The sequence below is a fragment of the Amblyomma americanum genome, chromosome 8 (assembly GCF_052857255.1).
Source record: "Amblyomma americanum isolate KBUSLIRL-KWMA chromosome 8, ASM5285725v1, whole genome shotgun sequence".
NCBI classification, from domain to species: Eukaryota; Metazoa; Arthropoda; class Arachnida; order Ixodida; family Ixodidae; genus Amblyomma; species Amblyomma americanum.
In genome coordinates, this window is record NC_135504.1 from 38,482,094 (window position 1) to 38,503,489 (window position 21,396).

Below are 21,396 nucleotides of genomic sequence, written 5' to 3' on the forward strand. Positions count from 1 at the left end.
GGTGCCGAAGAGACAGGGCAGTGTAGAGCCCGATTTGTAGAGATCATAACAACGGATGGTGCAGGACCGAAATCTTTAAACGTGTTTGCCTACAGGTACAAGAAAAGACAGTGCCATTTTCGTTGGAGAACCAAAATTTATTGTCGACCTATACAACTTTATTTGCCTCTCAACATCATACTCGCGCAATAATATATTACTTCGCCAGCCGGCGTTTATTGTCCTGCTCACTTCTTCCTCCGGCGGAGAAGCTCGATGTACTTCACCTCCCATCCTGGCTCCTCGTCGAGGCCATTGCCGTAAGCAATGGTCTGTCCCAGGCCGAGTCCTGATGCGAAGAGCTTCTTGTAACTGAGATCGAGGGCCAGCGGGTCTACAGCTGCTGGAGCGGCGTGGTGGACTACTGCGGCCGCGGGAGCCGCATGATGGACAAGAGCGGCAGCAGAAGCGGCGTGATGGAAGACCGCCGCGGCTGGAGCAGCTTGATGGACTACGGCAGGCGCCTGCTGGACAACGGCCTGCTGAACCACAGCGGCTGGCGCGTGATGAACGAGGGTCTTGACGTGAGGAACTGCGGCTGGAGCTTGAAGCAGGGCCGGACCAGCGAAAGTGTGCCCGAACCCGAGGCCGGCGCCGAAAGTGGCCACTGGTGCGGACAAAGCGGCTTGCCTGTAAGCAACCACGCCTGGAGCGGCTGCGACGGCTGGAGCGGGAAGGTGGTGGACCAGAGCTGGTGCTGGAGCGTGCGCGACAGTCACGGCAGGAGCAGCTGGCGCAGCGAATGCCGGTGCAGGGATAATGTGCTTTACGTGGTGTACAGCCGGCGCGGCGTGTTGCACGAAGGCTGGTGCAGCTGGGGCGGCGAAGGTGTGGCCGAAGCCGAGACCAGCTCCGAACGTGGCCAGTGGAGCGGCAAGGGCTGCCTGGCGGTAGGCGACTATGGTGGGCGCCTGGAACTGCTGCAACACTGGAGCGTGGTGAACGACGGCCGGCGCTGGGGCCGCGACCGCGACAGCAGGGGCGGGCGCGACAGCCGGGGCAGAGACGATGTGTTTGACGTGCGGCACAGCCGGAGCGGCCAGAGTGTGACCAAAGCCGAGCCCAGCTCCGAAGGTGGCGAGAGGAGCGCCGAGGGCGGCGGTGCGATAGGCGACTAGGCTGGGCGCGGGCGCGGTGTGGACTAGAGCTGGAGCCGGCGCATGCGCGACTGCGGCGAAAGCGGGAGCCTGGGCTACGGCAGGAACGGACACAATGTGCTTGATGTGAGGGACGACGGGCGCAGCCTGGACGACAGCAGGAGCGGGAGCGTGAGCAAATGTGAATGCTGGAGCTGGTGCGACTGCCGGAGCGGCGAACACGGCTGGTGCTGGTGCCACTGCCGGAGCGGACACAATGTGCTTCACATGAGGAACAGCCGCGGGAGCGTGGTGAAGAAGGGCTGGTGCAGCAGCAAACGTGTGTCCGAATCCGAGACCAGCTCCGAAAGTGGCCAATGGTGCAGCCAGAGCGGCCGTGCGGTAAGCGACAGCTGGTGCGGCGTGTTGCACGAGAGCGGGAGCGGCGTGCTGGACAAACGCCGGAGCAGGCACAGGAGCTGCTACCGAAACACGTTGCACAGCGAATGTTGGTGCCGGTTGGACAAACGCGGGAGCAGGTGCTGGTGCTGACACAATGTGCTTAACATGCACGGGAGCCGGCGCAGCTGCGAATGCCGGAGCAGCCAGAGTGTGGCCGAAGCCGAGTCCGGCACCGAAAGTAGCCAGTGGTGCTGCAAGAGCGGCAGTGCGGTATGCAACAGCTGGGGCCGCGTGGTGAACCACAGCGGGAGCGGCGTGGTTGACAAATGCCGGAGCAGGCACGGGGGCTGCTACCTGGACACGTTGCACCGCAAATGCCGGCGCCTGCTGGACAAAGGCGGGAGCAGGTGCTGGTGCTGACACAATGTGCTTAACATGCACGGGAGCCGGCGCAGCTGCGAAGGCCGGAGCAGCCAGAGTGTGGCCGAATCCGAGTCCGGCACCGAAAGTAGCCAGTGGTGCTGCAAGAGCAGCAGTGCGGTACGCAACAGCTGGAGCCGCGTGGTGAACCACAGCGGGAGCGGCGTGGTGGACAAATGCCGGAGCAGGCACGGGGGCTGCTACCTGGACACGTTGCACAGCAAATGCTGGCGCCTGCTGGACAAAGGCGGGAGCGGGTGCTGGCGCTGAGACAATGTGTTTAACATGCACGGGAGCCGGCGCAGCTGCGAAGGCCGGAGCAGCCAGAGTGTGGCCGAATCCGAGTCCGGCACCGAAAGTAGCCAGTGGTGCTGCAAGAGCAGCAGTGCGGTACGCAACAGCTGGAGCCGCATGGTGAACAACGGCTGGCGCGGGAGCAGCTACGGTAAAGCGCGGAACGCTAAACACTGGTGCCGCCGGCGCGGCATGAACGACGGCTGGTGCCGGTGCAGAGACTACCTGTCTAAGAAGGGGAGCCTGCTGAACGAAAGCCGGAGCGGGAGCCGGAGCCGCCACAATATGCTTTACGTGAACGGGAGCCGGTCCGAGAAGTGGAGCAGGCGCCGGAGCCAACGTGTGGCCGAGACCAAGGCCAGCTCCGAACGTTGCCAGGGGAGCGGCCACGGCAGCGGCGCGGTACGCAACCGCAGGGGCGGCATGATGGACCAGAGTTGCGGCCGGCGCAGGAGCAGCTACAGCAAAGCGGGGAGCAGCGAATGCCGGGGCAGCGTGATGAACGACAGCTGGTGTGGGCGCAGCCACAATCTGCTTAACGTGTATGGGCGCAGGCGCCGCAAAGGCCGGGGCAGCGAGCGTGTGACCAAAGCCGAGACCAGCTCCGAAGGTGGCCACAGGAGCTGCAAGAGCTGCCGTGCGATAAGCGACAGCTGGGGCAGCTTGCTGGACTACGGTTGGGGCGGGTAGGGCGAGCGGGCGGAAGCTAACGGCTGGCGCAGGTGCCGCGAAACTGACGGCCGGAGCAGCATGGTGGACAACTGCGGGTGCAGGTGCGGCAAAGGTTACGCGTGGAGCGGCGAATGCTGGAGCGGCTTGGTGGAAAACTGCTGGCGCCGCCAGTGTGTGTCCGAGACCAAGTCCTGCCCCGAATGTCGCCAGTGGAGCGGCGACGGCAGCTGTGCGGTACGCTACCGCGGGAGCGGCATGATGGACCAGAGCCGGTGCTGGCGCGGGTGCAGCTACTGCGAAACGTGGAGCAGCGAACGCCGGGGCAGCGTGATGAACAAAAGCTGGTGCAGGTGCAGACACAAACTGCTTAACATGCACGGGGGCAGGCGCAGCGAAAGCTGGAGCAGCGAGCGTGTGACCAAAACCGAGGCCGTGCCCGAAGGTAGCGAGGGGAGCTGCAAGAGCTGCTGTGCGATAAGCAACCGCGGGGGCAGCATGTTGCACTAGAGCAGGAGACGGAAGAGCCAGAGGACGGAAACTGACTGCCGGTGCAGGTGCCGCAACACTAACAGCCGGAGCTGCGTGGTGCACAAAAGTAGGCGCTGGTGCAGCCACGGTGACACGTGGAGCAGCGAATACTGGAGCAGCTTGCTGAACGACTGTCGTGGCAGGGGCAGGAGCTGCGACCGTGAAGCGAGGAGCAGCAAACACTGGCGCGGCGTGGTGAACGACAGCCGGTGCTGGAGCAGGCACGAACTGCTTAACGTGCACAGGTGCGGGCGCTGCGAAAGCTGGAGCTGCGAGTGTGTGTCCGAAACCGAGACCAGCTCCGAACGTGGCCAGAGGAGCTCCAAGAGCAGCTGTGCGGTAAGCCACTGCCGGAGCGGCGTGCTGGACTACAGCAGGCGCGGGAAGTGCAACAGGGCGGAAACTGACGGCTGGTGCAGGAGCTGCGACGTTAACGGCTGGTGCCGCGTGATGGACTAGAGCAGGTGCTGGTGCAGCTACGGTTACTCGAGGAGCAGCGAACACCGGAGCAGTCTGCTGAATGATAGTAGGGGCCGGTGCCGGAGCGGCGACCGTGAAACGCGGAACAGTCACAGCTGGAGCGGGCGCAGGCAGGATCTGTTTGAAGTGCACAGGAGCTGGAGCTGCGAAAGCTGGAGCAGCCAGTGTGTGGCCAAAGCCAAGACCGGCTCCGAATGTAGCAACAGGAGCAGCTACTGCTGCTGTGCGGTAAGCGACAGCTGGAGCGGCGTGCTGCACTACAGTAGGAGCGGGCAGGGCAAGGGGACGGAAGCTAACGGCTGATGCGGGAGCGGCATGATGGAAAACAGCAGGTGCTGGTGCAGCTACTACACGCGGAGCCGCAAAAGCTGGGGCAGCCAGCGTGTGGCCAAAGCCGAGTCCAGCTCCAAAGGTAGCAACTGGAGCAGCAAGAGCAGCTGTACGGTACGCGACAGCTGGAGCGGCGTGCTGGACTACAGTAGGAGCCGGCAAGGGAAGGGGACGGAAGCTAACCGCCGGTGCGGGAGCAGCATGATGGACAACAGCAGGTGCTGGTGCAGCTACTATACGCGGAGCCGCAAAAGCTGGGGCAGCCAGCGTGTGGCCAAAGCCGAGTCCAGCTCCGAAGGTAGCAACTGGAGCAGCAAGAGCAGCTGTACGGTACGCGACAGCTGGAGCGGCGTGCTGGACGACAGTAGGCGCCGGCAAGGCAAGGGGACGGAAGCTAACCGCGGGTGCGGGAGCGGCGTGATGGAAAACAGCAGGTGCTGGTGCAGCTACTACACGCGGAGCCGCGAAAGCTGGGGCAGCCAGCGTGTGGCCAAAGCCGAGTCCAGCTCCGAAGGTAGCCACTGGAGCAGCAAGAGCAGCTGTACGGTACGCGACAGCTGGAGCGGCGTGCTGGACTACAGTAGGAGCCGGCAAGGCAAGGGGACGGAAGCTAACAGCGGGTGCGGGAGCGGCGTGATGAACAACAGCAGGTGCTGGTGCAGCTACGGTTACACGTGGGGCCGCGAAAGCTGGAGCGGCCAGAGTGTGCCCAAAGCCTAGCCCAGCTCCAAACGTAGCGACTGGAGCGGCGAGGGCGGCTGTACGGTAAGCAACAGCTGGAGCTGCTTGCTGGACTACTGTAGGAGCGGGCAAGGCAAGGGGACGGAAACTAACTGCTGGAGCGGCGTGCTGAACGAAAGTCGGGGCGGGTGCCGGGGCGGCCAATGTGAGCCTAGGAACTGCGACTGCGGGAGCAGCGTGATGTACGACGGCTGGGGCCGGCGCGGATACGAACTGCTTCACGTGCACTGGTGCTGGCGCGGCAAACGCCTGAGGGGCCAGCGTGTGACCGAAACCGAGGCCAGCTCCAAAGGTGGCAAGAGGAGCGGCAACAGCTGCCGTACGGTACGCGATGGCAGGAGCGGCGTGCTGGACTACTGCAGGCGCTGGCAAGGGAAATGGACGGAAGCCAAAGGCTGGTGCAGGGGCCGCGTGATGAACAACGGCCGGTGCGGGTGCAGCTACTGTTACACGAGGAGCTGCGAACACCGGAGCAGCCTGTTGAATAACGGTCGGTGCTGGCGCGGAGACAATCTGCTTGACGTGGAAAGGTGCGGGGCCAGCAAGAGTGTGACCGAGACCAAGTCCGGCACCGAACGTGGCAACGGGAGCGGCCACCGCGGCTGTGCGATAAGCTGGAAGGGCCAGTGGTCGGAAACTGACGGCTGGGGCAGGCTGCACGAGAGCTGGAGCTGGCGCCGCGACTGTTACACGGGGAGCCGCGTGAACGAACGTTGGCGCTGCCACAGCTGGGGCAGGCACGGCGAATTGTCTCACGCTAAAGGCTGGAGCTGGCTGGACAAAAGTGGTCGCGGGAGCCGCAGGAGCGGACACGAACTGTTTCACGTGCACCGGTCCCGGTGCTGCGAATGTGTGCCCGAAGCCGAGACCCGCGCCAAAAGTGGCCAGAGGTGCAGCCACAGCGGCGGCCCGGTAGGAAACTGCTGGTGCTGGCAGAGCGACCTGGCGGAAACTGAAAGCTGGCGCTGCTGGCTGAAGGAACGTCGCGGCAGGAGCCGGAGCAGCGGCGAGGGCCACGCGGCGAACGCTCACAACTGGGGCTGCCTGCTGAACGAATGTGGGAGCAGGCGCCGGTGCGGAGACGATGTGCTTGATATGAACAGGCGCTTGCTGGACTAGGGCTGGAGCAGGCGCCGGGACTGCGAACTGCCTCAAGACTGGGGCCGGCTGCACAAAGGCGGGAGCAGGGGCAGGCGCAGGGATTATGTGCTTTACATGGACGGGTGCTTGCTGGACTAGGGCTGGAGCAGGCGCCGGGACTGCGAACTGCCTCAAGACTGGGGCCGGCTGCACAAAGGCGGGAGCAGGTGCAGGGGCGGGGATAATATGCTTTACATGAACGGGTGCTTGCTGGACTAGGGCTGGGGCGGGAGCCGCTACAGCGAAACGCCTAAAGAGTGGAGCTTGTTGGACAAATGCAGGTGCTGGGGCAGCTACGGCGACCTGCCTCAAAACTGGCGCTGGTTGCACAAAAGCTGGAGCGGGCGCCGGTGCGGAAACGATGTGCTTTATGTGTACTGGCGCCTGCTGGACGACAGCGGGTGCCGGGGCCGCGAGAGCCAATGGACGGAAGACCGGAGCAGCAGGAGCCTGGTGAAAGACAGCAGGGGCCGGAGCAGCAGCGGGGACGATGTGCTTCACGTGGATCCCTCCTCCTGGAGCAGGACCATACAGGGTCTGTCCTACGGCAGGAACTGCAGCTGGCGCCGCGTAGGCCACGGGCTGCTGGACGCTGAATCTGACCGGGGCAGCCTGAACGAAGGCGGGCCTGACTTGAGCCACTGCTGGGGCAAAGCCGGCTCCTCCTAGAAGGCTACGGAAGGCTACTGGCGCCGCCTGTTGGACGAAGGAGGCAGCAGGCGCGGCAGCAACGGTCACAGCAGGCCTGGTGATGGCGACCGGAGCCGCTTGTTGGACGAAGGTGGCCGCCGGTGCTGGCCTGTACGCGAGGTTGGCTGGATAGGCGGTGCCGACGGCGACACCAGTTGGCGCAGCGGGCTGGATGATGGCGGCACCTCCGCCATGCAGGAAGCCCGCGAAGGCGCTGCTGGCCAGGCCCAAGAATACGACGATGCACTGCGCAGAGAAGTCCCCGTAAAGACGTAGCCATTGTTGTGACGAATGTTGAAAAATCGAAGGGAGTAGCAGTGGCCTGGATGCTAAACTGAACTGATGTTCGGTAACCGCGTTGACCTCGGTGCAGATATTTGTTCAGCAGTTATAACTCTTAGAGACATCAGTTTCCCACTGGTTACGTTCTTTATGGTATACATTAATACTGAAATTAACCGGAGAGACTTGCATTTCAGAGATGCTGCCTATGTTTGGCTCAAAGATGATCTTCTACTCAGTGTCTTCGCTGAACGTTTCAGTTCTCTAGAAGTATGGTGGTCGGCATGACGCCAAACGGACTTACAGACGCGTGCGAGGGCCGCACGGTAAACATGTAGTCAAATAAAAACCGACTATTTGTTGTACGTTTCCTCTACCAGCCGTGGTGCGTCAATTGCCCCGAGTTGCTGTGACGTGCTGCATGCATTTGTATTTTAGAAATTGTACGCAGTATCAGTAATTGCTCATGAGGGTGAAATAAAATTTTCATTATGACCGCACCATTGAAAGATAGTATGTAATCGCGGGTCGGAAGCGATATCTCAGAAAGAGACCTGCTGGTCACTAAAAATCAAGTTCAGGGGTGTGATCATAAGTACATGTGAGCACAGAGTGAGGGTAATCGATAACGATGATTTATGGCTCTGATTATGACACTGTTATGAAACTATTGAAGGTTACAGTGCATTATTCTCATATGTAGCAAAATCTTCCTTTTAAGTTTTTCCGTCGCTCGAAACGACCAGTTAAGGCTGCCATAAAAAACCAATGGGGGGGGGGGGGGGGGCGCTTTTGACGATAGCAAAAATGTTAATAGCAAAAAATACAAGCCTGTCGAAGGGAGATCAGCGGATATATTCATTGTATGTGCAGTTTAATGCGAGTTTAATTGGCTGTGGATGTCTCTTTCAAAACGACATGGAAAACTTGTCTCATCTGTAATCATGAAACCTAAGTGGGCATTGGCCCTGATACACATGTGGACAGGGGAAACGATGCTATGCAGTGGCTGGGTTTCAACTATCGATCTCTCTTGTTCAAAACTTACCGATAGCAAATGTTAATGTTAATTACTATTTCATTGTTTTATCATTAACTCTGCTATCAATTCAATAATAGTGATCGTAAAATTCACTGCCTCACATAGCATAGGAGTTGCAGGAATCGAGGTGATAACAGAAAGTTGTTGCGAAATAATTTTCCGCAGCCGGGCAGCACTTCACTATTATTATAAGCAAAACTACGTTTACCCATTCGATTTTAGACTTCACGCTTACGTCGATTGCACTAGGCTCCAAAGTTTCAGGCACTAAAATCGTAAGAAAATACTTATTTCACAAGGTAACCACGGTTACCCACCGGACCTCACGCTGATATCCACAGTTTGAAGTAACCCTAATTTAGATTTCTTTTTGATGCTTACTTATTCCGGTGTACCCTCTAAAGGAGAAAGCCGCTGTCTATCAAAAGGCAAGCACTACATTGGCTTGTGTGTTTAACGTAGCCCTGAATGGGAATTTTGTATTAGGCGTACAGATGGTACACCATTCCTCTTGGCAGATTATCCAGGTCCTGGCTATTCACGGCTATTCTCTCTCCCACGAATAAGTTCGTGACTTTGGATATACCTGCTAGCTTTTTCCTTGTGCATTCACGTTATCGTACCCAGTTTAGGTCGCATCCTCATCTTTGCTTACGATGACCCTATTCCGCGTCTTCTCCAAAGACTGGCTCAGAGCAACGGGCTGGAGCACTTACCACACTGACCTCTTCTTTAACATTCATTCCCTGCGTTTCACATTACGCTGGGTCATCCCAGAAGTTGTACTACTGCTGTGATTTAGTTACCAGAAATCCCAGATGTTTAACCTCCCCCATGAAGCAGAAGTGATTGGTGGCGGTACCACACGCGCCTCTTAAATTCGTCTGCGACACCTGCATAAATGCCAGGCACACCTCCGTCACCTGACTGCAGACAAGAATTTGTTGTATTTTAAAGAACCTCCGGTGGTCTAATTAATTTGATCTCTCCACTAGGAATCCTCTTTTTATATTCTTTCAATTCTTTATCTCTTTCTTCACGGCGCTGCTCAGATGCGCAAAGAGGGTGACAGTGTCACTTGCGCCGTTCCTTTCCTCATACTAATTATTATTCAAAATTCTTGAGCGCTCAATTTTTGGCCCGCGTGTCCCTTATGAGTTACCTAAGCGTAGGCAACGTGCTTTTTGGTCAAGCGGTCGGCGCGAGCTTTCTGTCACGACATACGACGGCGACGTCATTCGCTCTGAGTAGGTGTCGTTGAAAAAGTTCGGGGGACATTAACTCTCTGCATGTGTATGGCAAGCACTTTCCCCTCACAATTTGTTATGCTCTTACTCATGTGGAAGGGAAGGCCTTACACCAAGGGACACATCATTTGTAAATGGAGACTCTGTTCTGTGCACCCCCACAGTTGTGTTTTCTCCAGGCCATTTATATGACTGCGTCTTCTTGCTGTTTCATCGTGCAATAGCACCTTAGTGGTCATTGTCCGGTTTATCCAAGAATGACGTCACAGTGCCTGACCAATAGCGTTGTCAATATTCCAACTTCAATGTGCGAGAGGACGGGAAAATTTGCCACGGCTTGTGAAACGGAGTGTTAGTTTACTTTCTCTTAAAGCTTGGGAGATGTCCTATCGCTCAAAACAGTGCTGTTGAGGCGAATGTTGATTCACCGTCCAAGTTACTGCAACCCTTTGGCTTTACGACAGCTGTTCCAGTTAAGATCGGCGTCGTGCTCCAGGCGGTGTGAGCCTACGTACAGGCTTTGGCGAAAGTGTCGGGCGCAAAATGTTATATGCCGTACCGTCATCCGGGGCACGGCACTGACAATACCCTTGCAGTTCCAGACCTCTGCAGCAGTGAGGACGAGAGGTCTCCTCACCTAACAGAAATCTGGATCTTCAGGGGTATAGTAAGTGTATTTCTACACGGTGTCGAAAGCGTGCCCAGATATAGGAAACCTTTGAAAAGCACATTGATAGATGTGTAGCTGATACTGTCCGATTCCGTGAAGCCTCGAGAGAAAAGTTACACCTTCCTGTACGTAAACATTTCCGAGACCAGGGTGTTGATGACAAATTTTTGTATCCCAGGGGCATATGTAGACCAATAAGGCCTTTGCACAAGTTTTTTCTACTCAAGGAATGGAACGCCGGGGAGGGGGGGGGGGCAAAGACCAATTTCTCAAGCATTCGACCATAAGAAAGCGATCACCAGGCCAGTAGAAAGCTTGTATCTATTGTATGACTGGTAGGTACCCAGCGGTACAGGGGATTGAACCCCGAACCTCCTGCATGCGAGGCAGATGGTCAAACCGCTAGGCCACCGCTGCGGCCAGGCCAGAGTGTTTGATTTTGGAGGCATGTAGCTTGGTATTTACGACATCCCAGAAACTGCATGTCTTGAGGTTCGTCCTCACTTGCGAAAGCACAGCTGTGGCGTCTGAAGTGCCATAATGTACCCCTGAAAAGAGTGCCCTGTGGCCTGGTAACTTTTGTCGCACCCTGTACCTCCAACCAGTTGCACAGTGGCATTGTTAGTTTTATAAATTACCGCACATGTCTATAGACCTGCGTCATAAAAAGCTGTCAAGTTTGCCACCTTTCTCCAAGTGATAGAGTTAGGTCTACCGCACACCGCTACCCCTTGCTGCTCCTAATTCTGAACCGAGCCAGGTACAACGACGCTGCAGAGCACATTTCCGGCTTCCCGCGGCCTCCGGTTACGTAGCATTACTCCGCCGATTTCATTGTTGAAGGAGAAGCTGCAAAATTCTTGCCAGAGTATTACTTTTTATAACGGCGAAGAAGTGACAGCGATAACGACACTGCCGCTCCCCTGTAGTAAAGGTAGCGCAATGTGAGCTCCGGCCGAAAACGCTATGACGGCAGCATAGCGTGTCCACGTGATTACCCTGTCATGAACGGGATACGAGGATAGCGGTGTTCACGAGCCGCCCAATGAGAATGGGCTGTTAGAGGACATCTGATATTACTGCGTTTGATGGCCGGCCAATTCCTCTTTGCGAAATGCAGTGACACAGCCACTGGCAACAGCGCCACTTAGCGAAAAAGATAGGAACTCCGTAACTCGCATATTTATACAGTATGACGAATTGTTCCACTTCGGTCCTGAGTGGACTGACGCCTCACTTTGCACGTGAGGGATGCGAGCTTACGTCAGGTACAGGTGTTAAAAATGTTCTTCCAAAATGGTTACTTGTTACTTATTATAATGGTTAAAATGGTTACTTATTCTCGATTTCCTTGACGTCCATATGTTAAACGGGCTCTGAAAGGGGTTCTAATAATGTTGCAGTATGGCTGGTATCTTAAAGCACGCCTCTTCACAAATACTGTCCAGCAAGAAATTTTCTAATACGCTTTGTAGAAGCTGAGTTATGCGCAGTCAAAATTTGAATTTCAGCGTCTTCGCGCTTTTCCCTCTCCTCTCGTCACTTCTTGCACTCTGGAACGTCGGCGCTCCTCCACCGGCCCCACCCCCGTGGGAGAGCTGCCTGACCCACCGGAGCTGCGCGGCTAATTGGCCGCGGCCTTGGTAGCTGCCTGACGTCTGAAAGACTCTAACCAATTGCCACTTCTCAACGTAGATGCGAGCGACGGAGGAGGGTGCGAGCATGAAAATGTCGCCGGGAAGGGCTGGTCTAATTTCGTGCGTGAGAGTGGGTCCTCTGCTGCGTGTTGAACTGCATTATTTGGCTCAGGTTTTCATGACAACACAATGCAATGATTAGGCGAGTTGATGTGTATTCCTCGGAAGGTGTTTCAGAACCCCTTTAATGTGTACTGTAGGATTGAACAACTATACTGAGATGCTTTGAAACTTTAATTTAGTCAATTAACCAACCGCGAATCAAGTTGCCTCTACTGATTACAGATGGCGAGTATGCGCTCTGTCGGCAGGTGTTATGTAGATACACTGTCGCTCGCTGAGAATGTGTCGCAGCTGTCGGTGATTTCATTCAGTCGCGATAACGACGCACTGTATTGAGAATTGCGCCTGCAATGAATAACGGTATTATTGAAGAAAGTTTGCGCCATGAACTTCCATACACCTCGCTTACACGGCTATAGTGGCAAAAGTGAGGCGTGCCCAAAGTGATTCCTCAGAAATAATTCTGCATGACAAAAGAAGGCAATGTCAGATGAAGTACAAAACATTTGTTCCTTCCATGATAAGGTTTAAGAAATAGCCCGGTCATTGCTGTGGCAGTGCCCACAGAGAGGAGTTACTCTTGACAGGTAACGGCAAAATTTGGGTGCAATTGCAGTTACTGCAAGCTTGAAACTAATCGAAGAATTATTACACCGAACACTTTTGGAGTCTCGTCTCCCACAGTTGTAGACTTTGGCTACGCTTTCTGTTATAGGTAGTTTTTCGTGAGTAGGAAGATTATTTGTTTGTTTTATAGTGTCTTTAACCTGTCCTGGCGACGGTTGAATAAAGTGGACAAGTGTCACTGAATAGGCGAAAGCCTGCGCTTCGCAAATAGCACAAGATCTAGAAGCATTTTCACGTCAGCTCGTGGAAGCGTTATTCTCCTAATAGCGGAAACACATTCTTTGTTTTGCAGAGCCATCAGCATTCCGATTAAAATTTTCATCGTAATCAACTCCTCAATATAACATATGCCATCAAGGAAGCACAGAATTCCGAAAGTAAGCTTTGAAATCCGTATTTTCTACATAATGTGCATTTTAGTGAACATTCTCAATAGCATACCGAAACGACAGTACCAGCTCTTATCGTTGCAAAACGCATTATCTTAAATCCTAGTGTTGACACATTATACGCACTTTTCCTCGGCAAGAGACAGTACGGAACAGCGCCAAGCCTGGCCATATTCCAGTTCCATGAACCCAGTGGCATGTTTACAAACCACGGCAGATTGAAAACTTCACAGAGAGTCCGCACAACGCTGGAAACTCGTACACGCACGAGAAAGTCTTCACGTATGAGACTTTCGTGCGGTCATCACGACGGGCAACAACGACTATAAGAGCTCGAGCATGCTTTGTCACAACCTTACCACTCGGAAATCTTCACCATTTCACCTTGTTACGACTTCGCCAATATCCCTGACATTTATTGAAGTTGCAGAAACCACTTGTAATGACCTAATCTTGTGCATAACGAATGCGTGTTTCACGACTTTTCCCAACTTCCTGGCTTGGACACAGTGCGTTTCTTTCTTGCCAAGCATTCTAACGAGATATTTCAAGCTAGATGTCTACCTCATTTTGCTTTATCTGCTCGCGCAGCAAAACATAGTACTTTTTCCATCTGTTTCCGATATACATCAAGAGCCAGGTTCAGAGCGTTGTTCGTCCTTATCCTCAGGCAACACCGATCTTTGATTTCATCATCATCATAATCTGCCTGACTACGCCCACTGCAGGGCAAAGACCTCTCCCATGTCTTTCCAATTAACCCTGTTCTTTGCCAGCTGCGCCCACCCTATGCCCGCGAACCTCTTAATTTCATCCGCCCTCCTAACCTTATGCCGCCCCCCGCTACGCTTGCCTTCTCTTGGAATCCACTCCGTTACCCGTAAGGACCAGCGGTTATCTTGCTTTCGCATCACATGTCCTGCCCAAGCCTAAGCCTAAGCCAACGGTGTCTTTATGCCTTCTTAGTGGCTATCGCAACTGGCCAGCTATTGCCCAAGCAGCACAGATGATCGGCCCAACATTGGTGATGGATGGTTTCACTCAGGTTCTCTGTAGGAACGGCCTTTGCCAATACATTTCCAACATTAGGCCCATTATCTGCGCTGCTGGGGCAACGAACATCGCGAAATAGCGAGCCGCGCTCCACTATTACGACACCTGAGCATATTTCTAGAACCAAGCCTGCATACGCTGCCTAAGCCTTGCTTCTAGATTTTTAACCGTTGTGTGCTCCACAGGCTTTCCGAATAGCGGCACGCTTATTCTCACGTCGAGGACGCGGACGTGTGAGGCGTCCGCTGGTCTCAAGGAAGACGTTGGCAGAGCGTAATCCTTTGGGGCCGGCAATCGTCCAATGGCTTGCGGACGCCAAACTCTGGTCGTAAGCACGGCGTAGGCGGAATTCGCGGGCCTCGGCGTGAACAAAAGAAATTAGGTCGCAGGGCGTGTCCGTGTACTCACGAGGGCCTGCATCTCGAGCGTGGCGGCTGGTCCGCTGTCCCAACCGAGCGGCACTTTGCGCGGATGGCCTCTGATCCCTGCACCTTCACTTTTATATAGCGCTTCAAATCAGGGTGCGCGATCGCCGGTGCCTCCTCACTCCCCGTAAGGTGCGTCGACAACGAAGGAAGAGCTCTCGCGACCGTCCTCTTCTTAAGCCACCCCACGCCCACCCTTCCCCTCCCTTTATTCTTCCCCCCCTTTACCATCCACCCCCCCCCCCCCCCATCTGAGAGTCGATGTCTCTCAAACGATCGCTGGCGACGAAAACTTTGTCGCACCGGCGCATCGTCCGCAGCATCGGAGGCACGACGACGGCTTCCACGGCGACGGCGGCGTGTGGCGCGTTCTGCAGCCGCCGGCTAATCCGATGAGCGGCGAGGGAGCCGATAAGCCGCGGCTCTTCGACATCTTTCTCGCCCCTCCACATTCGAGCCGCGTTGGCTTCAAGGAGTCGCGCGGGATACGCAGCGAGACTTAATTCGGCAGTTCCAGGAGCCTCCCCGCTAGACTCTTCGTGGACCCTCCTCCCCGTAGACATCCCATAAGACCCCCTCGCGCTAAACGATGGTACCTGTTGGAGAGAAAGGCCGTTTCTTCGCGTAATTGAATCCAGTTCAGTTCAAAGAGGAAGAGAGAGAGAGGGGTGGGGGAAGGGATTGAAAAACACCGCGAGGAGGAGCTCTTTTTTTCACCGATCGGAAGAAGACAGCGACATCGCCCTCGCCCGCGACATGGTGTCATCAAACGCGGGCGCAGCGGGGAGCCAGCTAACAACCCCAGCGTGGCGGCGACCTTGGCTGAAAAGTAGAATTGGGGCTGAAGAGCACGGCGTAAGAAAGCGAAAATGTCCCGACACTCTGCCCCGGTGCTTACACGCCGCCGTCTACAAGAGGCTGCCGTGCTTCTTACCGGGCCGGAATGACAAATGCCTGATTAACTGAGTCCCCTAGAGAAGCGCAAGAATTGCGGAACGCATATTTAAGCCCACCCCGAGATGCGTTGAGATGTGTCCCGTTAAAGGTGGTGCCCCTCAAAGCCAATCTCTCCTGGGCTTCATTTTCGATTTGGTCTGGAAGCGAGACCTTTGTACGCGATTCACGCGTCCCTTCTTTTCGTCGCCTTTGAGTAACGGCCTTTTGCAATCCGACAAGACTTAAACGGGTCGTCGCTTTGTTGTTCCAGGCTACAACGGATATGGTGCACTGCTGGAAGCTTCGAGGTCTCGGTTTGAGTTCGCGGTAGGGAATAAAAGAGAAAACTCCAAGGACACTCACGTTTAGATAAAGAACCAGTGCAAGTTTGCTTAGCGATGTGTGATAGTGATGCCAACGGTTCTGAACGAGAACCGAAAACGCAATTTGATTTCCGGTGATTGCTTTGCACTGGTACCTCACTTCATTAATGTTCGCGGGGGAATAGATACTTTTGAAACTGCTAACAGTGCGGCTGTAATGAAGACGAAGAAAACAAACAAGATAAGCAAAAAAGAGCCGACTACTCAGAAATACAAGAACTAGTCCTCGAGTATAGTGTCTTATAGTAAAATTTCGACTCTCTCTGGCTGAAGATGTTGAACGAATTTTAAAAATTTAGTTTGTGTATCTTGAAACTTTGAAAACACCCTGGCGCAAAAAAAAATCACACACACAATAGAGACGAGGAGACGACAGAAAGGCACCAACTTCCAACTTCTGTCGTGTCTTCGTTTATATTGAGTGTGTGATTTTTTTTGCGCCAGGGTGTTTTCCAAGTTTCAAGATGCTAAACCAACAAGCCCGGCAACATGTTTTACTAAGCTAGTTTGTATATGACGAGTGTGAAGACTGTCTGAATTATTGGCTGTACAAAATACACTGTTCATACGCCGGTCTAAGAAACTCGTTTTCAGTTCTGCTTGAAACTGGTTGCATGAAAGAAAAATTTTGCGAACCAGACGACGAACACGCAAATCCATCCGCATCTGTAAGGTCAGCCTGTGATTAACCCGCAGATGGGAGCTTGCCAATGGCAACTGGAACTTGCTTTGAATCAGTTACGCGATTCCGCCCGGAAATGAGGACTCTGATTATCAGGTGCAGGAACCTTGCTGGAGAGCCAAGTAGAGCGCGGATTCGGTCAGAGAGGATTACCGAATTCAATTCATATCATGTACTTCTTACGTATAGCACATTGATTCGAGGAATAGCTTAAGTGCAACTGGGAATCTTGTTTAAAAAAATTGACGGTGGTTTAGCTCTGGTTAAACCTGGAGTGACGCGAAAGCTGCAGCTGGCCGAGTGGAACTTGCTCAGTTGAATTACAAAGTCAGGCTTTCGCCGCTCCGTTTCGCCGGGCGTTCCTCCTTCATCTTCGCCCCACTTGACACGGCGCATGCGCACAGCTGTGGCAGCTCGGTTTCGCCGTCGCGCCGCACCATCGGCAGCAGCAGCTGCTCTGCGCCAAGTGGCTGGTCACGTGAATAACCACGTGACGAACCACGTGATCAGCCACGGGGCCGCGCCGCCGGCAGCTGCTCCGCACGGGACCAACCACGTGACAGCGTGGCGGCGCAGCCACATGGTGATAGCGCAGCCACAGGGTGGAGGCGCCGCCACGCTGAAGGCTCGAAATGCTGCCGTAATGTAGTTTTCGCTACAAAAAACATCGCAGTAGAACTTTATAGATTTAGTATACGTCTCGCTCATAGAGCGACGGGATTTATCACTTGTAAGTGGTAAAAAGATGTCAGTGTTGAATTACTTCGCTATACATCTCGGACTCAGATGTCAAGTTCGATTCAGCGTCCTAATTCTCCCATGTCTCCGTACACAGCTGTATCGAATGCGAACTCGCTACTTTTTCTGAGAGTGTGCCACGGCCAGCACTGATTTATTCGCTTTAAACACATTCAGATCTCTCAGTTAGAGATCAAAATTTCGGAGCCTTTGTGCTCGTTAGTGAAGGCAGTAATTATTATATCTCCAACCAGTAACCATGTAATTAGTGCTTAGATTTGGTTACGTAGACAAATTATGACACACGCATCAATATCCTTTTGGCCTGCATAAAGAGCGTCATGGGTATCTTTTGCTTTCTTTGTTTCTGTGCGGGCTATATAGACGGCGTTTTATTTAATGGAATTGACAAGCTGCTGCTGTAAGGGTTAGGATCTCTTTTTCCAAGTCATAACAAAATTTTATCGGAACTTTCTTATCGGTTTGGCAACATTTTGACAACTCTTGATCACAGTAGGATATTCAACTCGCAGAGGTCAAGAAGAAACTGGCCGAATCACAAACACGGGTAAAATACATTAGTAAAGACCAGATCTATTACCTCTCAAATATCTTGAAAGTATGTTACCATAAGCCATTATTTACATTTGTTTATTGGTTGCTTGTGGCGCTCCTAGGACATTACAGCAGGGAGTCTACAGATACTAAATATGCAAATCACCAAATTCGAAACATGAAAAATTATTCAGTGCGATATATACAGTGCTTGATAGCAAACTGTCCTAGTCTCGAACAGTTCTAAGAAAAAAATAACTATATATGTCACCATTATACTGCATTACTAAGCGAAAAGCCGACCATGGTGCCTCATCAAACAAGAGCTCCTGGATTTTTGAGCAGTTGAACAATGTTGCTTTATCTTACCGAGTTTGACATGTGGACGTCGTCACGTAGATGACCGCAACCACATTTAGTGGAAGATCTGCGACTTAGCGATCGGCGGAACGCCGACAGCAGCGTCGATAGCAAGTAGCCGGCAAATCTATGCACAAATGGGTAGGGGCAAATTTAAGGTCAAGGTGCTGAATGGGCCATAGAGTGCCTTTGAGTGCCGAAGTCGGAGCTCTGGTGGTAGGATCTTGCTCTGCAGACTCAGGTAAGCCATCGGGGCCTGGGCATTTGGTGCGGCAGGATACGTATATGAGCCCCTCCTGCGGTTTATGGGAATCCAGCCCATGGGGCACCGGGGAACGGCGTGATGTGTCTTGAGGGAAGCGCTCAAGATATGCACGGCAAGGAGGCGCACGATCACAATAGCGGCGGGAATAGGGCTGCAGCGCGCTGTGTCGGTGGTCTTGGCTGCGGAGGTATGGGCGTTCAAGCAGACGGCAAATCTACATCGGCTGCTGCAATACATAAACGAGATAGCGGCTTGTTCTCGGTCCTGGATGGTACACAGAGGCGCTTCTATAGTGACGGGTATGGCGCGTGGGTTCAGGAGATGCTGCCTAGTGCGAGGACCGGGTGAGGCGCGTCGCCTGAGCCTAACCTTGGTGAAGGTCGTCACAGGTTGTCCATGTGGGTGCAGAGCGACTCCATTGACGGGATAGCGTGCGCTCCAGGAAGAGCGTGGTGATAGTCGACCGCGTACGATGTAGCCACTGTAGGGAACAAGCGCACACAAGGGTCCTAGAATGATTCTGCTGGAGGCATGTGAAGCTTGCCCGAGAGGAGGGTGTGCTGCTGGTCCTGTGGGGCATCACTGGGCGGAGACTGCTTAAGTGTGGGAAGCAGGCGCGCATGGGCAGAAAGATGTCCTCGAGCTGCAGTGAACCTAAAGTTGGCGAAGACACGGCGACATCCATGGTCTTAAAAATGAGAGGACAGGTTGAGGTGGCAGAGAAGGCGCTGTTTTCCGGGTGGGTTAAAGGCCACCTGGTGTGGCTTGAGACTCGACGGCTTGGCCCGAGACGCCGGGCAGAAAGAGCAGGGAGGCTGCCGGTGGCTGCTGGGGTGGGCTGAGTCGCGATGTTAGATGCGTGGACGAGACCGGGGTGGTGCGGGGACTCTGGCAGCGGCGAAAACGGGTCTTTCGCGTCGTAGAGCGGCAGCAGGTAGTAGGAGTCACCGAAGTCCACCAGGATGGCCGTGCACAGCTCACCGTACGACATGCATTCCAAGGCAGGGCAAGCGAGTCTACGGAGTAAGACGGGCGGGAGGAGGTCGCAGAGGACGACGTACTTGAGCGGCTGGACAGTGGCACCATCATCACCATCCAGGCAGCATCCAGCTGGGCGAACCACCCACCGGCGCCTTTGCGGAGGGTCGAAGGCCGTGTCCTGACAGTCTGCCATCTTGGAACGCCGTTCGGGAGCGCAGGCACGGCTCTACGGGTCACCGCACTGTCGAGGTCGTGACGTAGGCGACCATTGCAACATTTATTGGAAGATTTGCCGACGTAGCCATCGGCGGAGCGGCGGCAGAAACGTCCGTGCTAGGTGAAGGTCCCAGAATGTCCTAACAATCACATGCTGGCCATAGTTCGTAATCTTTGGCAGTTCGCCTGCAGTGGCCACACAAATTGCTACAGCGCATTTTTATGTCTGGCAGGTATTTGCTGTTTGGCTCATGTACTTTTCTTGTTTTGTGCATTTTCTTTGTGCCGCAGCATGTTTCAGTTACGTTCCTTTTTCACAGTGAGGTCCTCTGCTCAACTGTTAAATTAGCTATGGGTAAAGGAAAGTAGCGGCCTTGTGAGTCTAAAATTGAGTTTGAAACCGGAAACCTACATGTAGTATTTGATGAAAAAAAATTGTCAATTCTCACAACCGGGGCTAGTGATCGAGATTTTTGTTACGAAAACTGCCTTCTACTCTATTTTTGATGTCCATATGTTACAATGTTTATGAACAGAAGAAGGTATTAAGCGGTGTATAGCAAAAAATGCATCTGGCAGTGTTATTCAGATTTGAAACTCTCGATATTGCTGTTAGAAGGAGTACTCTGTGTGGATGAAATTATGCGGCAGTATTTTGCTAACCACAAAAAGTGGCCACGGTCTGCTTATGCGCAACAGTGGCTGCGCTTTATATAAGCACATCTTCTTCAGGCCAGCGGTGTAGAAAATGAAACTAGCTGTATATTGACCGTTACGATTTCTTTTTTGCGCATCAGTATTCGTGACGTCTTCTTACAACTGATTCATGCCTCGAAAGTGCAAGTATTCGTCGCCGTTATAAATTCTGCGGGCATAGTTCCAAGAACAGCAGCCAGCACCTTACCTTTATCCCCCTTTACATCTAGCTAGAGTTTGCTTCGTAGCCTGTGCACCGTATGCCGGCTAGGCTGTGCTCAGTGCAAAGGTACCGAACCTATTCTACTAGAATAAGCTAACTTTGCATCGACAACTCTTAAATCTGAATGATCGGAAGTTTTATCCGTTACATGTTTCTAAAGCCGTAATGACCATTTCTTGTGTAACGCCCTCCTTACCATCATGCACCATGATCAATAACTATGGGCACGCCTGTTCATCGACAGTCTGGAGCGTCTAATTTATTTGCGTTCTGAGGTTGTATATAACGCTTCTTGTTGTTACAATAGATCTGGCAATGACGAGCTAGTTCCACGAAAATTGCTGTGCTTACAAGACATGGTGAAAAACTACAGTAACAAGACCTCCAGTGAATCCAAAAAGTGTGCTGCAGTGTCAACGAAAAAATATTCGAAAAGCGATGGTATGGGAAAGCTCCATCCAAAAGTCCAAAAATTATGGCTGGCATTGAGCCGACCCCTTAGCTATTCCTTCTCTGGAATACAAAGCGACCTTTTTATTGAAACGCTAGCAAAAAGGGCCGCTTTGGAGCAGTGACCTTCGAATGCTTTGCCCCATTTCCCACTGCAGGTTTTACAGGCACCCTCCAGCGTGATAGAGTTCGGTATTCTTGGAAATATCGTTGAAATTTGTCGGTCACTTGATCTTATGCCGAAGGAAGTGCTCCTTCGTGACCTTGCAGGGCATACAACTGCATGGTAGACTATATATTGACATTGTCATTGAGCGCCGAGCGACGGTTCAAGGATACACGCTCTGCAATTCCAAAGCCGCAGTGCAGCCGGCCCCAACTTACACGGGTTCTACACCACCCTTGTGCCAGCAGTTCGCGCAGTGATTTCGTGCTCTTTGCCGAAGAGTCGTTTCAAGAGAAAAGGGCGGCCTTGCGTCGCTCGGCTCCCTCGCAACTCAACTGCTCGGTATACGGCTCCGTCTCTCGTATTTAGCGCATACCTTCGCCTTCTACACACAATGGTTGTGCTTGCCTCTATTCGTCGGTAACCGCTATCTCTCGG

The 21,396-nt window shown here is 53.6% G+C and overlaps 1 protein-coding gene across 1 annotated transcript; it reads right to left on the bottom strand.

Moving 5' to 3' along the window:
- Positions 1 to 116: 116 nt before the first annotated feature.
- LOC144101397 (uncharacterized) lies at positions 117 to 14,450 on the bottom strand. Its single transcript, XM_077634540.1, has 2 exons — positions 14,291 to 14,450; positions 117 to 7,058 (listed from the first exon to the last, which is right to left on the bottom strand). The coding sequence occupies exons 1-2, from the start codon at positions 14,300 to 14,302 to the stop codon at positions 228 to 230; spliced, it is 6,843 nt and encodes a 2,280-aa protein (XP_077490666.1). The 5' UTR covers positions 14,303 to 14,450; the 3' UTR covers positions 117 to 227.
- Between the last annotated feature and the right edge of the window lie 6,946 nt (positions 14,451 to 21,396).